Genomic DNA, 21,673 nt, shown 5'->3' on the forward strand with positions numbered 1-21,673 from the left:
TATTGGAATAACAATCCAGAAATGATGTCTTGGTTGTAGCACGATTTAAAATATTTGAGTTATATCATCATTATTATTAGTTACAACTTTTGTTAAAACGATAATAATTTGATCTCACAACTGTCATCGAATCCAATGTCACTTATTCAATTTGCATGCAAGTTGGGAAGAGAGATTAATTACTCCTGCTTGAACAACAATTGTCGAATCAACGGTGCTATGATCGCTGTACTATTTAAAATATTTAAGTACTGTTATCTCAAATATAAATTTTGCCAAAGTGAAAAATGCTCGATCATAACACTTTGAAGCATGCGTTGTTTCATATTTATAATTTTATTTATTTTTAAAAATAATGGGTTTTGTAATTTCTAGAGGATTATATTGTAAAATCTGGATAATGTAATTGTGTAAGATCAGACTTGACATAACATCAATACATACATTCAAAACATAAACAAATAATAATAGTAATAAAAAAGTTATCGAGTTTGACCACTAGCTTTTGAACCAACACATGAAAACACAAAATGTAATTGTAACTTGCTGAATAATATTGAATTTAACATCCTAAAAAAGCTCGAACTGAACCTTAATCGAGCTCGAATTCAATGGCTCGTCACGCACGAGCCGGCTCGATTCTTCTTACACTGTATAGATATCAAATTCTATCAAACCTCAAGGCTTCTTAGCAGCAATTGATCTTGCTTTTAAATTGAGAAAGATAGCCCTGTTAGTTCACCACAAAAAATTTTCATGTATTAGCGACGACCGCGACGACAGAATTTAATGTCCAGTTCCTTAATTCACTCGTATTTGGATGTATCGAATTTAAGTTGTGCTTCCATATATTCATAATTTTGATAGTAGATAAATTATTATTTAAGAGTTTACGAGTCTGTAAAATATTATTCGACCTAAGATCGAAGTTAATTAAAAATAATTTATTTTTCGAGCTTCTAATCAAGCTCAAAATGTAATAAATTTAAACTTAAAACGGAAATATGGAGACATAATTGGTGAAAAAAATATTTTTATGGAAGAATTGAAATGAAAGTAACTTACCAGAATGAAGCAACGAGGCTGTGAAATAAAACACGAAATTGTAGAGGCACGTACTGATAGTTGATCCAACCCATTAATGGCCAAAACTGTACACAATAAATTCATTTGTTATATATATGTTGTGAAAAAGTAAAAATTTATGGTAAAAAAAATAAAAATATCAAACTCTCAAAATTATCAAACTACACACTTTATAATATTTTTCTCTCAACTCAATTGTAAATTTCTTCACAAATGATGAGTCTATTTATAGAATTTCTTTGTTGATAATCCAAAAAATAAATTACATCATTACCTTCATCATCACACACAAATTTCTAATTTTTACAACTCTTATTTTCAACATTCAAATATTCAATACACCTATTTTGAATATTAATTTCAACACTCTCCCTTGTGATGATGATCATAATGATTGTCTTCATTACGTGTTTTTATACTGTTTCGTCAAAAACCTTACTAGGAAAAACCTATTGGGATATAAACCATAGTAAGGGAAAAAAGTGCAGTCACGTAAACTCCCCCTCATGTTGACACGAACAATTTTTTACGAATTTCGTAGATTGCGCATCCCAATATTATATATGTGTTTTCTCAATATTGTCGTAGGAAGTGTCTTTGTGAAGAGATCTGATGAGTTTTCACTTGATTGAATATGATGAACGTCAATATATTTATTCTTCTCAAGCTCCTTGGTGAATACGAAGAACTTATGCGGAATATGTTTAGTTCTGTCGTTTTTTATGTATCCTTCTTTCATTTGAGCAACACATGTAGCATTATCTTCATATTGTATCACAAGCTTCTCGTCAATTGATAATCCGCATGAGATTTGGATATGTTGAGTCATTGATTTTAACCACACACATTCACAGCTTGGTTCATGTAGTGCAATAATCTCGCCATGATTTGATGAAGTTGTTACGAATTTTTGTTTCTGTGAACGCCAAGAAATTGCAGTGCCTCCACGAGTAAATACATATCCAGTTTGGAAACGTGCCTTGTGTGGATTAGATAAGTATCCAGCATCGACATGATCAATTATACTTGGATTAGCATCTTTTGAATACAAAAGTCCTAAGTCTGTCCTTCATCGTAGATAACGGAATATATGTTTAATTCCGTTCAAGTGTCTCTTTGTTGGATATATGCTAAATTTTGCCAATAAATTTACGGCAAAAGATATATTAGACCTTGTATAATTTGTAAGATACATAAGGGCACCGATAGAACTTAAATATGGTACTTCTGGACCAAGAATGTCTTCATCATCTTCACATGGACGGAATAGATCATTTTCTATGTTTAATGATCTAACAACCATTGGAGTACTTAAAAAATTTGATTCATCCATATTAAAATGTTGAAGGATCTTTTCTGTATAATTTTTCTGGTGATCAAATACTCCACATTCTTTTTGTTCAATTTGTAAACCCAGACAATACTTGGTTTTTCCAAGATCCTTCATTTCAAATTTTTCCTTCAAGTACGACACAACTTCTTGAATTTCCTTATTTGTTCCAATGATGTTTAAATCATCAACATATACAGCAATAATTACGCATCCGGATGTTGTTTTCTTAATGAAAACACTTGGGCATATTGAATTATTTACATATCACTTTTTCATCAAGTGATCACTTAACCGATTATACCACATTCGTGCGGATTGCTTTAACTTATATAACGATCTTTGTAATTTCACAGAATAACATTCTCTGGGTTTATCCTTGGAACCGACTGGCCTTCCACGCTTCAGGCGTTTTATGACATCATGAGTTTTTTCAATTTGTTTCTTTGGAATTTCAATTCGAGAAGGATCATTTAGAGCATGTATATATGATTTAATTATCCCTTTTGCATCTATAAATGCATCTGGTATTTATTTGTTATTTTTTTCAAGTGCACAATTTGTTGTACATCTTTTTCACATTGTTTTGTTTTTGGATCCAGATGTAACAATGATAATACATACCATGTAATTTCTTTTTCAGTATGTTTCTTTTCACCTCCTAAATTGGGAAGATTTCTTCATTAAAATGACAATAAGCGAAATGTGCTGTGAATATGTTGCCTATCTGAGGTTCAAGATATCGAATTATTGATGAACTATCATAACCGATATAAATTCCAATATTTCTTTGAGGTCGCATTTTCTTTCGTTGAGGTGGTGCAATAGGCACATACACCATACATCCAAAAATTCTCAGATGAGAAATGTCTGGTTCTTTACCAAATGCAAGCTGCAATGAGGAGTATTTATGATATGCACTTGGTCTGATGCGAATTAATGCAACGGCATGTAAAATTGCATGTCCCAATATAGAAATAGGCATATTTGTTTTCACAATCATTGGTCTAACAATTAGTTGCAGACGTTTAATCAATGATTCTGCCAATCCATTTTGTGTATGCACATGAGCAACAAGATGCTCAACATTGATTCACATAGACTTACAATAATCATTGAAAGTTTAGGAAGTGAATTCACCAGCATTATCAAGTCGAATTTTCTTGATTGTATAATCGGGAAATTGATTTCTCAATTTTATTATTTGAGCAAGTAATCTTGCAAATGCAACATTTCGAGTTGATAATAAACATTCATGTGACCATCTGCTGGATGCATCAATCAATACTATAATGTATCTAGATGGTCCACATTGTGGATGAATTGGTCCACAAATATCACCATGAATACGTTCAAGAAACATTGGTGATTCAGTTTGGATTTTGGTTGATGATGGTCTTATAATAAGTTTTCCAAGAGAACATGCTTTACATTAAAACTTATTATTCTGAAAGATCTTCTGGTTTTTCAGCAGATGACCATGTGTATTTTCTATTATTCTTTGTATCATTATTAAACCAGGATTTCTTAATCTATCATAACAATTGGTTAATATTGAAGAATTATCAACTACCATGTTTGATTCAATGAGACTTATATGTGCATAATGCAATCCAGTAGGGAGCATTGGTAGTTTTTCAATCATATATTTCTTTCCTGAATTATATGTGGTAAGACACATATATTTCTCATTCCTTTATTCATTGTATGAGTATCATATCCATGGGAATATCTATCATTAAAACTCAACAAATTTCTTTTCGATTGTGGTGAATACAAAGCATTGATCAAAAAATTTGTAACATTAGGTAACAAAAATTGTGTTTTACCACAACCTTTAATCTAGTCTACAGGACCTGATATTGTATTCACCATTGTTTTTGTTGGTTTTAATCCCAAGAAATATATTTTATCTCGGAGGATAGTGTGCGTTGTACCACTATCGGGTATGCAAACTTCAGCTTTATTCATAGTATTTTCTATATTTGAACTTAAAAAAAATATGCAATGAAATAAAATTACTGACAATACATTTATAAAAATAAAATGCAATACATATGTATGTAAAAATATAACACACGATAAAACATTATCATACGAGTACATGGAAAAATAAAATATTTTACATATCTATTCCACCAGCAAATTGATCATTGTTCGAGAAATCAATCAGAAAATCACCAGCATCAAAATGAGTTGAATCACTCAAAGGTTCACTTTATTCAGTGAAGCAGATCTTCTTTTCTTTCCGCTTTATTGATTCTTTATAAAGTTTACAAAGGTGCTCAGGGACTCGACAAATACGGGACCAATGTCCTGGAATATCACATTTTAAACAAGAACATTCAAATCTTTTTGAATGATTCTCATTAACACTCATATTCTCATGACGTCTTTTCATTGGATGGTTTGGGACGCTCTTTTGAAATGAGTTATAGAAGTAACTATCTCGATTATTTTCAAAACAACGGCCGCGTCCACGACCATGACCTCAATTTTGTCCTCGACCAAAATCTTGTGTATAACTTTGATTTTGGTTTCCAGATTTAAATTCATTTTTGCTTACGACATTTCCTTCAGAAAATTTCGTTGAACCAGTGGGTCATGCCTGATGATTTCTCATTAACAGCTCGTTATTCTTTTCTGCCACAAGGAAACAGGCGAAAATTTCAGAGTATCTCGAAAATCCACGCACTCTATATTGTTATTGTAGAGTTATATTCGATGCGTGAAAAGTGAAAAATGTTTTTTAAGCATTTTCAATTCAGTTATCTCGTGCTCACAAAATTTCAATTATGAGATTATTCGATACATCGCCAAGTTGTAATCACTGACTTTCTTAAAATCTTGGAATCTCAATGTATTCCATTCATCCCGGGCGGTCGGAAGTATAGCTTCCCTTATATGTTCGAATCTTTCTTTTAATCCTTTTCACAAAGCCATGAGATATTTTTCAATTAGATATTCACATTTTAATCCCTCGTCGAGATGTCGACGCAAAAATATCATGGCTTTTCACTTTTCTTGTGATGTGGATATGCCATTTTATTTTATGGTCTCATTTAGAACCAATGACTCAAGATGTATTTTTACATCGAGAGTTCATGACATATAATTTTTCCCCGTAATATCAAGAGCAATGAATTCGAGCTTTGCCAAGTTTGACATGGTGGTACTAAAAACAATTATGAGCATTTTATTAGTTAATGAATACTGCAATACAAAGTAATGAATAAACAACAAGCACAAGCATTCGTAAAATAAAAAAAAACACGAGGAGGATATTATCCGATAAATATAATATTCGTGAGTATTATAACCAAAATAATTAAAAATAATCTTGAGAAATACATCTTCTTTTTTCTTCGAAAATTTGATGAAGAACAATTTTTAGAGAAGAAGAGAAAGTTGGAGTGATTGAATGTGTTTGTGAAATCATATTTATAGGGCAAAAACTAGCCGTTTTCTTATTGTTATGACCGTTGGTGTACAAAAAAAATGTATGTATTTGTATAATTTTATAGTAATAATATGGTGTATATAATATTAGTCAGGTATAAATAATTATGTATATCATATAACACATTATTATAATGAGGTGTCATAATGTATTTTGTTTAAAAACCTTATAAGCTTTGATGATGCCACATGCCCCGTGATCCAGGCCATGAGTACTGCCCAGGTCAGGGACATGGATTATTCCCGGATCAGGGAGGGAATTTATTCTCGGATCATGGATGACCCAAGACAATGGGCGAAAGCCCGGATCCCAGACGACTCGAGACATAGGACGTATAGCTCGCTAAGGAGAATCTACGGAAAAGGTTCATCAGCAAGCCGGGCCATTGAACACCTGGGCGTTTTCTCATCGAGCTATTGGGTGCCCGGGTTTTCGTGCAAATTCTTGGGAAATTTTTTACCCGGGCCACTTCGATATAAGCGTCGTACTCGAGTACCCTAATAAGGTAGGGTGTGGGCGGCCGTCCTATCTATGACACTGGTTGAAAAAATCAGGTAGACTGTATGTGACTAATAGGAGATTTGACATGCTAGAGTGTAGAGTATAATCAGTCACCCTACTATAATTAGTAGGTAGCACAAAGAACGAGGACATCATTACATCCCCCATTATAAATACCAGGTACTTTCTTTACATTTATTCTCTATCCAGATACTGAATACTCACATTTATTGCTCATTTATTGCCTACACTCTCACACCAATTTCACAACCATCATCTGATTACATTGGTTTCTTGCTTAATCCTTTACTGACTTAAGCATCAGAGTGGTCACGCCGGACACCTCTCCAGGTGTCCGGCGCCCATTCATGTGATTACATTCTTGGTTGCAGATCTTTCCCGCTGTCTGAGGAGAGAAGCTTTTGATCCAGACGCCCGCTCTTATTTCCTACATAATATTGATAGCTGATCCGACAGAACATCCGACCCGACTTATCCATTTTACCCAGATCGCATCAGCCTTTATACTTGTCGTATCCCTTGCCACGAGTGTAGGATGTCGTCTTAACATCCTCCCAAGATTTATAACAAGTTTTTTGAAAAATTTATTTTTATTATTTCTGATCTTTATTATATAGTAACATTATATTTTATATTAAATATATATACAATAAATAAATAAACAATAAAATAAATATTCTTATTTTTGTTATATTTTTCTTCTGTTTTGGAGCTTGGAAAAATATGGAGGACTTTTAGATATTCGTGCTGATAATGTATTATGAAAAAGTAAAAATTTATGGTAAAAAAGTAAAAATATCAAACTCTCAAAATTATCAAACCACGCACTTTATAATATTTTTCTCTCAACTCAATTGTAAATTTCTTCACAAATGGTGAAGCTATTTATATAATTTCTTTGGTAATAATCTAAAAAATAAATTACATCATTACCTTCATCATCACACACAAATTTCTAATTTTTACAACTCTTATTTTCAACATTCAAATATTCAATACAGGTATTTTGAATATTAATTCTCAACACAATATATATATATATATATATATATATATATATATATATATATATATATATATATATATATATATATATATATACATAATTGGTCAATAAAATCATAAAATCGAATTTGAAAATTATTTTAACGGCGGATATCGGGTCTTAGTAGACCACCAGATCCATATTCATCATAGGCTAAACGTACTATTACTTTATTTATATTCTCATTTCATGAAAATGATTAACATTGTTGAAAATTAATATTCAAAATAGGTGTATTGAATATTTGAATGTTGAAAATAAGAGTTGTAAAAATTAGAAATTTGTGTGTGATGATGAAGGTAATGATGTAATTTATTTTTTGGATTATAAATAATCTCACCATTTGTGAAGAAATTTACAATTGAGTTGAGAGAAAAATATTATAAAGCGTGTAGTTTGATAATTTTGAGAGTTCGAAATTTTTACTTTTCATAACACGTGATCAGCACGAAGCTCTAAAAGTCTTCCATATTTTTCAAATCTCCAAAACAGAAGAAAATTGTAACAAAAGTAATAATATTTATTTTACTTTTTATTTATTTATTGTGTATATATTTAATATATAATATAATGTTATTATATAAAGATCAGAAAGAATAAAATATATTTTTCAAAAAACTTGTCATAAATCCTGAGAAGATGTTAAGAAGGATACTCTCTGTAAGGGATACGACGAGTATAAAAGCCTATAAAGTTTTTAAACAAAATACCTTATGACACCTCATTATAATAATGTGATATGATATACATAATTATTTAAACCTGACTAATATTATATACACCATATTATTACCATAAAATTATACAAATACATATATTTATTTTTTTGTACACCAACGGTCATAAACGGTAACAAAACAGCTAGTTTTTGTCCTATAAATATGATCTCACAAACACATTCAATCACTCCAACTTTCTCTTCTTCTCTAAAAATTATTCTTCATCAAATTTTTGAAGAAAAAAGAAGATAGATTTCTCAAGGTTATTTTTAATTATTTTGGTTATAATACTGACGAATCTTGTATTTATCGGAGAATATCATCCTCGTGTGTTTTCTTTATTTTTACGAATGCTTGTACTTGTTGTTTATCCATTACTTTGTATTGCAATATTCATTAACTAATAAAATGCATCTTATTTTTTTTTAGTACCACCATGTCAAACTTGGCAAAACTCAAATTCATTGCTCTTGATATTACGGGGAAAAATTATATGTCATAAACTCTCGATGTAGAAATACATCTTGAGTCATTGGGTCTAAATGAGACCATAAAAGAAAATGACATATCTACATCACAAGAAAAGGCAAAAGCCATGATATTTTTGCGTCGACATCTCGACGAGGGATTAAAATGTGAATATCTATTTGAAAAAGATCTCATGGCTTTGTGAAAAGGATTAAAAGAAAGATTCGAACATATAAGGGAAGCTATACTTCTGGCCGCCCGGGATGAATGGAATATGTTGAGATTCCAAGATTTTAAGAAAGTCCGTGATTACAATTTGGCGATGTATCGAATAATCTCACAATTGAAATTTTGTGGGCACAAGATTACTGAATTAGAAATGCTTGAAAAAACTTTTTCCACTTTTCACGCATCGAATATAACTCTACAACAACAATATAGAGTGTGTGAATTTTTGAGATATTCTGAACTTATCGTCTGTCTCCTTGTGACGGAAAAAAACAACGAGCTGTTAATGAGAAATCATCATGAACGACCCACTGGTTCAATGGAATTTCCTGAAGGAAATGTCGTAAGCAAAAATGAATTTAAATCTGGAAACCAAAATAAAAGTTATAACTTATACGCAAGATTTTGGTTGAGGACGAAATCGAGGTCATGGTCGTGGACGTGGAAGTGGTCGTGGATGTGCCGTGATTTTGAAAATAATCGAGATAGTTAGTTCTATAACTCCTTTCAAAAGAGCGTCCCAAACCATCCAATGAAAAGGCGTCATGAGAATATGAGTGTTAATGAGAATCACTCAAAAAGATTTGAAAGTTCTTGTTTTAGATATGATATTCCAGGACATTGGTCTCGTATTTGTCGATCTCTGAGCACCTTTGTAAACTTTATAAAGAATCAATAAAGAAGAAAGAAAATAAGACCAACTTCATTGAATACAGTGGACCTTTGAGTGATTCAACTCATTTTGATGCTGGATATTTTCTGATTGATTTCTCAGACAATGATCAATTTGTTGGTGGAATAGATATATGATAATGTTTTATCGTGTGTTATATTTTTACATATGTATTATATTGTGTTTTATTTTTATAAATGTATTGTCAGTAATTTTATTTCATTGTATATTTTTTTTAATTTCAAATATGGAAAATGCTTTGAATAAAGCTGAAGTTTTCATACCAGATAATGGTACAACGCACACTATCTTCCGAGATAAAATATATTTCTTGGAATTAAAACAAACAAAAATAATGATGAATACAATATCAGGTATGTAGACTCGATTAAAGGATGTGGTAAAGCACAATTTTTGTTACCTAATGGTACAAATTATTTTTTTGTCAATGATGTTTTGTATTCACCACAATCGAAAAGAAATTTGTTGAGTTTTAATGATATATATTCACATGGGTATGATACTCAAACAATGAATAAAGGGAATGAGAAATATATGTGTCTTACCACATATAAATCAGGAAAGAAATATGTGATTGAAAAACTACACATGCTCTCTACTGGATTGCATTATACACATATAAGTCTCATTGAATGAAACATGGTAGTTGATAATTCTTCAATATTAACCAATTGGCATGATTGATTAGGACATTTTGGTTCAATATGATACGAAAAATTATAGAAAATACACATGGTCATCCGCTGAAAGACCAGAAGATCTTTCGCAAAAATAAGTTTTAATGTAAAGCATGTTCTCTTAGAAAACTTATTATAAGACCATCACCACCCAAAATCCAAACTGAATCACCAATGTTTCTTGAATGTATTCAGGGTGATATTTGTGGACCAATTCATCCATCATGTGGATCATTTAGATACTTTATGGCATTGATTGATGCCTCTTGCAGATGGTCACATGTATGTTTATTGTCAACTCGAAATGTTGAAATTGCAAGATTGCTTGCTCAAATAATAAAATTGAGGAATCAATTTCTCGATTATTCAATCAAGAAAATTAGAGTTGATAATACCGGTGAATTCGCTTATCAGACTTTCAATGATTATTGTATGTCTATGAAAATCAATGTTGACCATCATGTTGCTCATGTGCATACACAGAATGGATTTGCTGAATCATTGATTAAACGTCTGCAACTGATTGCTAGACCAATGATTATGAAAACAAATCTACATATTCTATATGGGGACATGCAATTTTACATGTCGCTACATTAATTCGCATCAGACCAAATGCATATCATAAATACTCCCCATTGCATCTTGCATATAGTAAAGAACCAGACATTTCTCATGTGAGAATTTTTGGATGTACGGTGTATGTGCCTATTGTACCACCTCAATGAAAGAAAATGAGACCTCAAAGAAAGATTGGAATTTATATCAGTTATGATAGTCCATCAATCATTCGATATCTTGAACCTCAGACAGGCGACGTGGTCACAGCACATTTTACTGATTGTCATTTTAATGAGGAAATCTTCCCAATGTTAGGAGGAGAAAAGAAACATACTGAAAAGAAAATTACATGGTATGTATCATCATTGTTACATCTGGATCAAAGAACAAAACAATATGAAAAAGATGTACAACAAATTGTGCACTTGCAAAGAATAACAAATCAATACCAGATGCATTTACAGATGCAAAAGGGGTAACTAAATCATATATACATGCTGTAAATGCTCCTGCTCGAATTGAAATTCCAAAAAACAAATTGAAAAAACTCATGATATCATAAAACGCCTGAAGCGTGGAAGGACAGTCGGTTTCAAGAATAAACTCGAAAAAGAAAATTCATAAAGAAACACGATGATCACAAAATAGAGAATAATGTTCCTGAAAAAACACATGATGATCAGAAAATAGAGAATAATGTTTCTGAAGAAACACATGAAGATGAAAATGTTCTGTCAGAACCACAAACTGACGAGAATCGTGAAATCTTTATTAATTATATTAATATTGAAAAAATATGGAACCGAAAAGGTATAGAAGGAATTGATGATATATTTTCTTATAATGTGACAATCAACATCATAAATGATAATGAAGATCATGAACCAAAATCTTTTGGTGAATATAAAAATCGGCAGGATTGGAAAAAATGGAAAGATGACATCCATGTTGAATTGGATTCGCTAAATAAACATAATATTTTTGGACCTATAGTCCTTACACCTGAAGGTGTAAAACCTGTTGAATACAAATGAGTTTTTATTTGAAAGCGAAATTAGAAAAATGAAATTGTAAGATATAAAGCTCGACTTGTTGTACAAAGTTTTTCTCAAAAGTCTGGAATTGACTATGAAGAAATGTATTATTCCATGATGGATGCAATTATATTTCGGTATTTGATTAGCTTGGCAGTATCTGAAAATTTATAAATGCGTCTTATGGATGTTGTTACAGCTTACTTATATGGATCACTTGATAGTAATATATATGAAAATAACTGAAGGATTTAAGATGGCTGAAGCAGAAAGTTCAAAACCCAGAGAATGTTATTCTATGAAATTACAAAGATCATTATATGAGTTAAAGCAATCTGCCCGAATGTGATATAATCGGCTAAGTGATCACTTGATGAAAAATGGATATGTAAATAATTTAATATGCCCTCGTGTTTTCATTAAGAAAACAACATCCGGATGCATAATTATTGTTGTATATGTTGATGATTTAAATATCATTGGAACGAATAAGGAAATTCAAGAAGTTGTGGCATACTTGAAGGAAGAATTTGAAATGAAGGATCTTGGAAAAATCAAGTATTGTCTGGGTTTATAAATTGAACAAAAAGAATGTGGAATATTTGTTCACAGAAAAATTATACAGAAAAGATCCTTAAACGTTTTAATACGGATAAATCAAATCATTTAAGTACTCCAATGGTTGTTAGATCATTAAAGATATAAAAGGATCTATTCTGTATATGTGAAGATGATGAAGATATTCTTGGTCCAGAAGTACCATATCTAAGTGCTATCGGTGACCTTATGTATCTTACAAATTTTACAAGACCTGATATATTTTGTGCCATAAATTTATTGGCACGATTTAGCATATATCCAACAAAGAGACACTGGAACGGAATTAAACATATATTCTGTTATCTACAAGGAACGACGGACTTAGGACTTTTGTATTCAAAAGATTCTAATTCAAGTTTAATTGGTTATGCCGATGCTAGATACTTATCTGATCCACACAAGACACGTTCCCAAACTGGATATGTATTTACTCGTGGAGGCACTGTAATTTCTTGGCGTTCACAGAAACAAACACTAGTAACAACTTCATCAAATCATGCCGAGATTATTGCACTACATGAAGCAAGCCGTGAAAGTGTGTTGTTAAAATCAATGACCCAAAATATCCAAATCTCTTGCGGATTATCATTCGACGAGAAGCCTGTGATACTATATGAAGATAATACTGCATGTATTGCTCAAATGAAAGAAGGATACATAAAAAGCGATAGAACTAAACATATTCCTCCTAAGTTCTTCGCATTCACCAATGAGCTTGAGAAGAATAAATATATTGATGTTCGTCACATTCAATCAAGTGAAAACTCATCAGATCTCTTCACAAAGGCATTTTCTACGACAATATTCAGAAAGCACATATATAATATTGGGATGCGCAATATACGAAATTTGTGAAAAATTGTTCGTGTGAACATTAGGGGGAGGTTACGTTACTGCACTCTTTTTCCCTTACTATGGTCTTTATCTCAATAGGTTTTTCCTAGTAAGGTTTTAAAGAGACGGTATAAAAACACGTAATGAAGACAATCATTATGATCATCATCACAATGGGGAGTGTTGAAAATTAATATTCAAAATAGGTGTATTGAATATTTGAATGTTGAAAATAATAGTTGTAAAAATTAGAAATTTGGGTGTGATGATGAAGGTAATGATGTAATTTATTTTTTGGATTATTACCAAAAAAATTCTATAAATAGTCTCACCATTTGTGAAGAAATTTACAATTGAGTAGAGAGAAAAATATTATAAAGTGTGTAGTTTGATAATTTTGAGAGTTTGATATTTTTATTTTTTTACTATAAATTTTTACTTTTTCATAACAAACATAAGTTATAACGTCTGTGAGTTATATATTATACATACCTTCCATGCAGTCAATTGTACCTTGGGATAGTCATTTCGAACTTTTTTCCTCACCAATAACCATGGACTGCCTTAAAAATTAAAAAATTTACGACGATAATAGCATATTCCACGACAAAATATTTTGAGAAAATAATAATAATGATGATGATGAATGAAGAATGAGTAACATACCTTCGACTACCAAGCCATAATACATCATGAAAAAAAAGTTGTTCCAAGGAGAGGTGGTTAGTTGTTCCAACAAAACCTATATAATTGGATCTCAATGAATTATTCGACTATATATCGGTTGAGATCATCAATAAATATATTTCGGGTGTGTTTGGATTTTTTATTCAATATTTGGTGTACCCAAAATTCCGGTGAATATCTCATGTTCGCTCTCCAATTATCGGTCTAAATACTTTGATTAGTGATTACGATAGATTTCATTATCTAACAATTTAATCGAAATTCATCCATCCAAACACAGCTGTTATCAGTAAATCTCCGATTCTATACCTAATCGAAATCCATCCTCAAAACGAAACTTGCTCCGAAAACAAAACGAAAGAAGCTCTAACCTTTTTGGCAACAGTACGTTTGTCAGCCTTCTTTCCTCTGAAAATGGCATCCATCACTTTGTGTAGAAAATGCCCAAATGGCCCAGAATACGCAAATCCATACAACTGCAACAATATTACACCAATTCCAACATTTCAAATCTTATTATTTTTTAAAAAAAAAACATTTCAAATTTATATATATATATATATATATATATATATATATATATATATATTTATTTAGAATATTGAAAATTTTTTAGTACCATGAAAAGAAGGAATTTTCTGAGCTGAATCTTTTGCACCCCAGAAATTTTCTGCGCTACCAAATTACTACTTCCCATCAAAACTCCTGCCGTGATCGCCTGAAAGCATCACGCGAAAAATCATCAAACAAAATCTAAACCCTTCTTCTGCCAACATCGAAAAAACCTCCGACTCGGGAAGAGCGAGATCCGTGGTCTCTCATGGAGAGTATGACACGAAATATAAACAAAAGGGATCGTTATATTTACGAGATTTAAATTAGAAATAGGCCACCTTAGTTCTGAGAGGGTGCATTTGCAGCTGCATCAAATACTTCTGCCAAGATTCTTTGACTAACTCAGACATGGTGTAATCTGTAACTTTTGCTTTCTTCTTTCTTACTAATTTGGTTTTTCAGATTTATTAATGGTTTTCAGATTTTTATATAGAAAATTAGGGATCTCCCAAAACTTCCGATGCATTTACGAAAACATATATTTAATTTCCCACCAACCCACTAGCTTATTTTCCTTCAGCTTACACTACTATATCAGTGACCGTTGACTTCTACACTTGTGTGATTAACGACGTAGGGCAGTAACGAGATGTTCAGACATCAATCTCGTAAAATTGATTAATAAAATAGTCCTTAAAATGATAACGACCTATATCTGTGATGTGGATGGACTTGATCCATATTTGGAATAAAAAATAATATTTTTAACATAAAAAATAATAAATTTTCACTTGTAGGAGATCGGTCTCACAAAATTGACTCGTGAGACGGTGTTATATGAATTTTCTGTAGATGATAACAGTGAAGTCCCTCTTGGAGAGAAAATAATTAATTTTGAAGAATTTTAAGTTTAATTATACAATTGTAGTTAGTGTTATGCATGTATTATTATATATTTAATTTTTTTTTGTTTGTGTTAACGATATTTTTTTTATTTATATTGGCTAGATTAGATAACTTAATTATGAATAACAATAATCAAAATATTTAATTTGACAAAAGGACTCAAAAATTAAAATTGCTCATCCATAGGGATGACAATTTCCTCCGAACCCGTTGGAAGATCCGATATCCGACCCGAATAGAAGAGGGTATGGAGGGATTTTTAGACCCGATTAAATAATTGAGTAATTGGGTATGAGGATTTTCGGGTTCGGGTATGGAGACGAGTTTGATATAATCCGACCCACACCCGACCCCAATACCCGTTTAAATTAATTAATATATATATGTATATATGTATATATATAGTAATTATATTTTTTTATATTAAAGATTCATATTCTCAAATCCAAGTAAATCGATACATTTTCTTTTCTCTTCCCTTTCACTTTCACTTTTACGTTTCAAGGTTTTACCACTCTTTTATTTTTCATTCAATTTCTCATCTTCTCCATTGAAAAGTTTATTCCATGTTTGACTTTAAAAATTGAAAAATACTTTATTTTTGCTGAATTGCGTACTTTTGTTCAACTAATATAAATTATTTTTAATATTTTATTATTTTTTCTATAAAGTTTATTTTGCAAATTTTTATCATTAATAATTTTTCTTATTGTTCATTTAAATAATTTTTTAAATATCCATAAATTCATTGAAACAATTTAAATATGAAAAAATTCAATTGTATATGATAATAGGGTATTTGGGTAGGGTATGAGTATCCGATAATCCGATGGGTATGGGGATGAAGATGAAATTCAATACTTGATGGGTATGTGGATGTGTATATGTGAGTATGAGGATGGATGTATGAAATCCTATTCATACCCTATCCATTGTCATCCCTACTTATCCAAATATATAAACAAACAAACAAAATTTAAGTTTGGTTTATTTAGCAATTTAATGAAACTGATATATTTCATTGCTGGATGTTAGATTATTCCGTTGATGTTTGAATATTTTGTATCATATATGTTAATGAATAATATTTCTTATCTATGTACTTAAATAATAATATATATATATCTGATTTTGATAATGAAGAATTTCCAATAATTTAGGCAGAATCGCTACCATTGAATGGAAGTTTCCTTGCATGGAGAATTTGTTAAGAAAAGTACTTAATAATGCATCGATTTTCTTTGTTTGATATATGCTACTCATATGGGTAATGTCTTCTTTCATTCAATATATGACATGTGCGTTGAATGATTAATCATAACAACTCATACATACATCATGGTTCAATGTGTTGAGTAGATAAGAGCACTGCACATGTGACTTGCATGAACAAAACCGATGGGGTTTTGGGGGAGAGTCTTTTTGTTTGTTGCATGGTTAAAAAAAAACTATTAAATCAGACCTAAATACATTTTGTAGATCATCTAGATAAAAGAAATTTTATTTTTTTATTTGCATCTATGTATAAAAAGAATTCATACATTTAATGCATGTTTATAATATAATGTAATGGAATAATGGGTGTAAAAGTTCTTTTAGTAGATTAATATAGAAAGTTACACAAAAAGGTAGTGAGAGCTCATTAAAAAAATTTAGATTTAAGAAGTGGAACTTAAACAGTTAGGCCTTCAAATAATTGTGTGTTCTAAATAAAATGCAATAATATGTAAGAGTATATATCTTGTGAGACGGTCTCACGAATCTTTATTTGTGAGACAGGTCCACCCTATCGATATTTACAATAAAAAGTAATACTCTTAGCATAAAAAGTAATACTTCTTTATGGATGACCCAAATAAGAGATTCGTCTCACAAAATACGACTCGTGAGACCGTCTCACACAAATTTTTGACAATATGTAATATTAAAAATATTAGTTATTTCGTTCCAAATAAAAAAACTGCATTTTTTTACTCGTATGAAACATATAGTCCAATATATATTTAATATTATTTTCTCATTTATTTTATTAATCTTACCCCTATTTAATTTGTTTTTATAACTGATTTGTTTGATTTAATTTTGAAAATGTAAATTATAAATTCTTATATTCCAAGCAAGATTGTTCACCGATGAATGTCTTGTGTCTATGAACAAAGTAACGTGAGTTCATTGTCAGGTTCTAAATGGGTTACTAATTATTGGGCCTTAAGCCCAAAAGAGAAGCCCATCTCCACCTAGTAGCTACGGCGGACGAAAAGTATACGTTACAAATCTGTAACGGCTACTTTCCAATTTCAAACTCAAAAGGCAAAATCCCTTCATTCAATTAAAAAATCGGATCCTTCTCCACAGCTCTATCCTCAATTGCGTTTCATGCTCTGAAGATTTTCCCCTGTCAAATTCATTACCGCATATCCTGCTGATAAAGAAAAAGGAAGATTGAAATCTTGTATCCGCAAAGAATTTCTAAAGCCAAAGACAGATTACGCTGATCTTAGCCAGATTCTTGAAATTTCTGCAATAACTGGGAAGAAATATAGTCGCAGATTTCCTGGGATTTGATTTCTTGCACCTTTCTAGATGGCTCCTACACCAGCATCGAAGTCAGCGACACCATCCTCAAAATCCAACACACCCCACCAACAACTGAAGACGCCACACTCGAAGCACCGCCTAAACTTCGGCAAAGACATGAACCCCGCAGCCTCCGATCACCCAGTGGAGGTTATCGGAAGGATCAGGGATCACCCGGATGTGAAGCCCAATACTATTCCATCAGCGCTACAAATCAACAATGATGGAAAATCTTTGAGAGTGAAAACTGAAATCGGCTACCGGGATTTCAGTTTCGATGGAGTTTCTGTTTCACTATCGGAAGAAGATGATCTTGACGGGTTTTACAAAAAATTTGTGGAGTCCAGGATAGATGGAGTGAAGTTGGGGAACAAGTGCACAATTATGATGTACGGGCCGACTGGTTCGGGCAAGAGTCATACCATGTTTGGATGTCCGAAGCAGCCTGGGATTGTGTACAAGTCGTTGAAAGATATTTTGAGTGAAGAAGAGGATGAAAATGGAGAGAAATTAGGGGTTGGGAAATTTGTGCAAGTTACTGTTTTGGAGATTTATAACGAGGAAATTTATGATCTTCTGTCATCACAAAATACTGGAGGAGGGTTTAGTCTTGGATGGCCTAAAGGCGGTTCTGCTTCTAAGGTAAAAAGTTTTTATTTGTTCATTTTATTTCACTTTTGGGACTTATAATATTTCATTTTTGTTGGTACTATGCAAGAGTAGGTTGATTTATGGTAAAATATTCTGAAATTATTTTCATGATTGGTTATATCAAGAATCCTACTATTAAGCAGATGGTAATGAAATTTTAGGTGAGATTGGAAGTGATGGGAAAGAAGGCGAAAAATGCAACCTTTATATCAGGAAATGAGGCAGGAAAGATACTTAAAGAGATCCAAAAAGTGGAGAAGAGAAGAATAGTAAAGAGTACATTGTGTAATGAAAGAAGTTCTCGAAGCCATTGCATGGTACTAATCTTGAGAAAGTCTTTTTTGATAATCACCTTATTTATATTTCTTTTTTTAAGTGGTTTTTTTTTTTGTTTTCGTATGATTTGTGCAGATAATTCTTGATGTTCCCACTGTCGGTGGACGGCTTATGCTCGTTGATATGGCAGGTTCAGAAAATATAGAACAAGCTGGTCAAATTGGATTGGAAGCAAAAATGCAGGTAGAAATTACTAGAAAGATACAATGCATTATTTGTTGAAATCACCAATACTCATTCATTGCTCTTTTGCTATAATGGCAGACAGCGAAAATTAACCAGGGTAATATAGCCCTGAAACGTGTGGTTGAGTCCATTGCTAATGGTGATTCTCATGTGCCATTCAGAGATAGCAAGTTAACCATGCTTCTTCAGGTATATATGATGTTGCCTATTCATACATCCGTAAATAAGCTTGGTTTCTTTCTTGGTTTCTGAAGTTCATTCGATATTTTTGGATAGGATTCGTTTGAGGACAACAATTCAAAGATATTAATGATATTATGTGCTAGCCCGGATGCTAAGGAGTTGCATAAAACAATTGCTACCTTAGAATATGGGGCGAAAGCTAAGTGTATAGTTCGAGTTCCTAATGTGCTCTCTCAGGACAAGGGTGCTGATGATTCTTCATCTGCTGTCATTTTGAATTCAAGAATCGCTGCTCTGGATCAGTTTGTCTCTAAGTTACAGATTGAGAACAAAGTCAGGGAAAGAGAATGTGATGTTGCGAAGAATCAGCTTCTGAGGAAAGAAGAAGAGGTTTCTGCACTAAGGGCAAAACTTGCTGCAGTAGAAGGAAAAGTAGACGTGACAAGTGAAGAAGTGATTAACTGCAAAGTAAACGAGCGGACCCAACTGCTGAGAACTGAATTAGATAGAAAGATTCAAGACTGTCAGAAAATGGCCAATGAATTTGTTGAAATGGAAAGGAGAAAGATGGAGCAAAGGATGTTCCAACAGCAACAAGAGGTTGAAATGCTTAAACGGCGCTTGGAGGATATTGAATCTGAACTTCGCCAGTCAAGGGCTGGGAGTGAATCGGTGGAGATAGAGGATAACAGTTTTATGAAAAGGCTAATGGAGGTCTGTTCCGAAGATCTGGACATGGTTAAGTCCATGGATTTGTCCCAGTCCATGGATTTTGAAACTAAAGTGGTGCATAAGGCAGACAGTCATGGAGTAGGGACAGTTTCAGGCTACTCTTATGCAAATAATTCCGGTGATGGGATACAGAGTTTTGCCAAAAAAGCAACTTTAACTACTGTATACGAGGAAGAAGAGGATGAGACTGAGGAGAAAAATAAAGAAAATATCCTCGATGAAGAAGTGCAGAAGGAGGTCATTGAGGAGAAAAAGATGATAGTCACACCAGTAGTTTCGACTCAAAGTCTTGAGAAGGTTAACTATTTCAATGATTCCATAGCACTTGGAGGATCTGGAGTGCACAATGAGCCTGAAAATTCATATGATGCATCCACTTCTCGTAAATTAAGGATTCAGAATATCTTCACCCTCTGTGGAAATAATAGAGAGCTTTCTCAACATAATAGCACTCTTATGCCTTGCAGAGAAGAAGGGGTTGACGACATTGATTCCATTGCCAGTCTATCAGAGTTAAATGCATATGATTCTGCCACGACAAAGCTGGATGACGAAAAGTTTTCTGTGTCAAATAAACTTGAGCCAAATTTAGTTATGTTATCTACAGAAAGCGCAAAGGATTCGAAAGAGAATCACAATTCGTTAAATGAAAACAATGGTGGTATTGAAGTATATGTGAAATGGGAAGCTTTAAAGGAGAACCCTAGGAAGTTTGTCACTACATTAAAGGTTTCCACAGATTCCACTCTCGCTGACTTAAGAAAGCTGATTGAAAGCCATCTAGGCAGACAACAAGCTTTTACTTTTCTTGTTCTTGGGGTAAGTCTCCACTAACTAACTATGCAATATGCAGGATTTTACTTGCTACATACATCTTCATCTCTAGATTTGTTAGCATTTTATTTTACATAATTTTTATACATGTATGTACGTACATAGGATCCTTCTGGAGCTCCGGTTCCTAAGGAGGAGGAAGCTACAACACAGACGAACAAGCTTCCTATTTGCAACAACCAGTCACTAGGACATCTAGCTTGCTTGCGTCCGTTGGAACCACCAACTCGACGCCCAAGTCATATACCATTTACTCCTCTGGAAAACATGCTTAGGAAGACCCCAAACATGCTTTCCATGAAGAAAGGTGATGATTGCTTTTCGCCGAAGGTGGCTCAAGACATCAATCCATCACCATTTCCTACTGTTAGGAAGATAAGAAAAGATTCAGCAGTTTAGTTGACTTGTGTTGTGTTTGTAGCAGTGTGCTGTGTAGTTCTTCCGTTTTGCATATTTGATTGGGAGGAAAGGTCGTTGGTGAAGGGAGTAAGGCATTTGTAGGTGACATTCTTTTGTATTTTGTTCATTTTCGAGTTTTCATGAAAAATCATGAAAAATCATGTGCGTGTATATATGTATATATATACATATGTATATGTATGTATATATATATATATATATATATATATATATATATATGTATGTGTGTGTGTGTTATACATATGTATATGTATATATATATATATATATATATATATATATATGTATGTATGTGTGTGTATGTATATATATACATATGTATATATATATGTATGTATAAAATAGACT

At 32.2% G+C, this 21,673-nt stretch overlaps 2 protein-coding genes across 3 annotated transcripts; one reads left to right on the plus strand and one right to left on the minus strand.

Moving 5' to 3' along the window:
* Positions 1 to 471: 471 nt before the first annotated feature.
* LOC140831749 (peroxisomal membrane protein PMP22) lies at positions 472 to 15,064 on the minus strand. Of its 2 annotated transcripts, none has more exons than XM_073195494.1 (7): positions 14,839 to 15,064; positions 14,565 to 14,663; positions 14,317 to 14,421; positions 13,925 to 14,000; positions 13,751 to 13,821; positions 1,066 to 1,151; positions 472 to 730 (listed from the first exon to the last, which is right to left on the minus strand). In XM_073195494.1, the coding sequence occupies exons 1-7, from the start codon at positions 14,908 to 14,910 to the stop codon at positions 679 to 681; spliced, it is 561 nt and encodes a 186-aa protein (XP_073051595.1). In that variant the 5' UTR covers positions 14,911 to 15,064; the 3' UTR covers positions 472 to 678. The 2 variants fall into 2 exon arrangements, with proteins under 2 accessions (XP_073051595.1, XP_073051594.1); XM_073195493.1 differs by having other exon boundaries at positions 13,751 to 13,817; positions 13,921 to 14,000; positions 14,839 to 15,060.
* Positions 15,065 to 17,728: 2,664 nt separating this feature from the next.
* On the plus strand, positions 17,729 to 21,451 carry LOC140832995 (kinesin-like protein KIN-10A). The gene is made up of 6 exons (XM_073197351.1): positions 17,729 to 18,625; positions 18,796 to 18,951; positions 19,046 to 19,153; positions 19,235 to 19,345; positions 19,433 to 20,890; positions 21,011 to 21,451. The coding sequence occupies exons 1-6, from the start codon at positions 17,990 to 17,992 to the stop codon at positions 21,302 to 21,304; spliced, it is 2,763 nt and encodes a 920-aa protein (XP_073053452.1). The 5' UTR covers positions 17,729 to 17,989; the 3' UTR covers positions 21,305 to 21,451.
* Positions 21,452 to 21,673: the final 222 nt, after the last annotated feature.

This window comes from Primulina eburnea, chromosome 5, assembly GCF_022965805.1.
Source record: "Primulina eburnea isolate SZY01 chromosome 5, ASM2296580v1, whole genome shotgun sequence".
Classification (NCBI taxonomy): domain Eukaryota; kingdom Viridiplantae; phylum Streptophyta; class Magnoliopsida; order Lamiales; family Gesneriaceae; genus Primulina; species Primulina eburnea.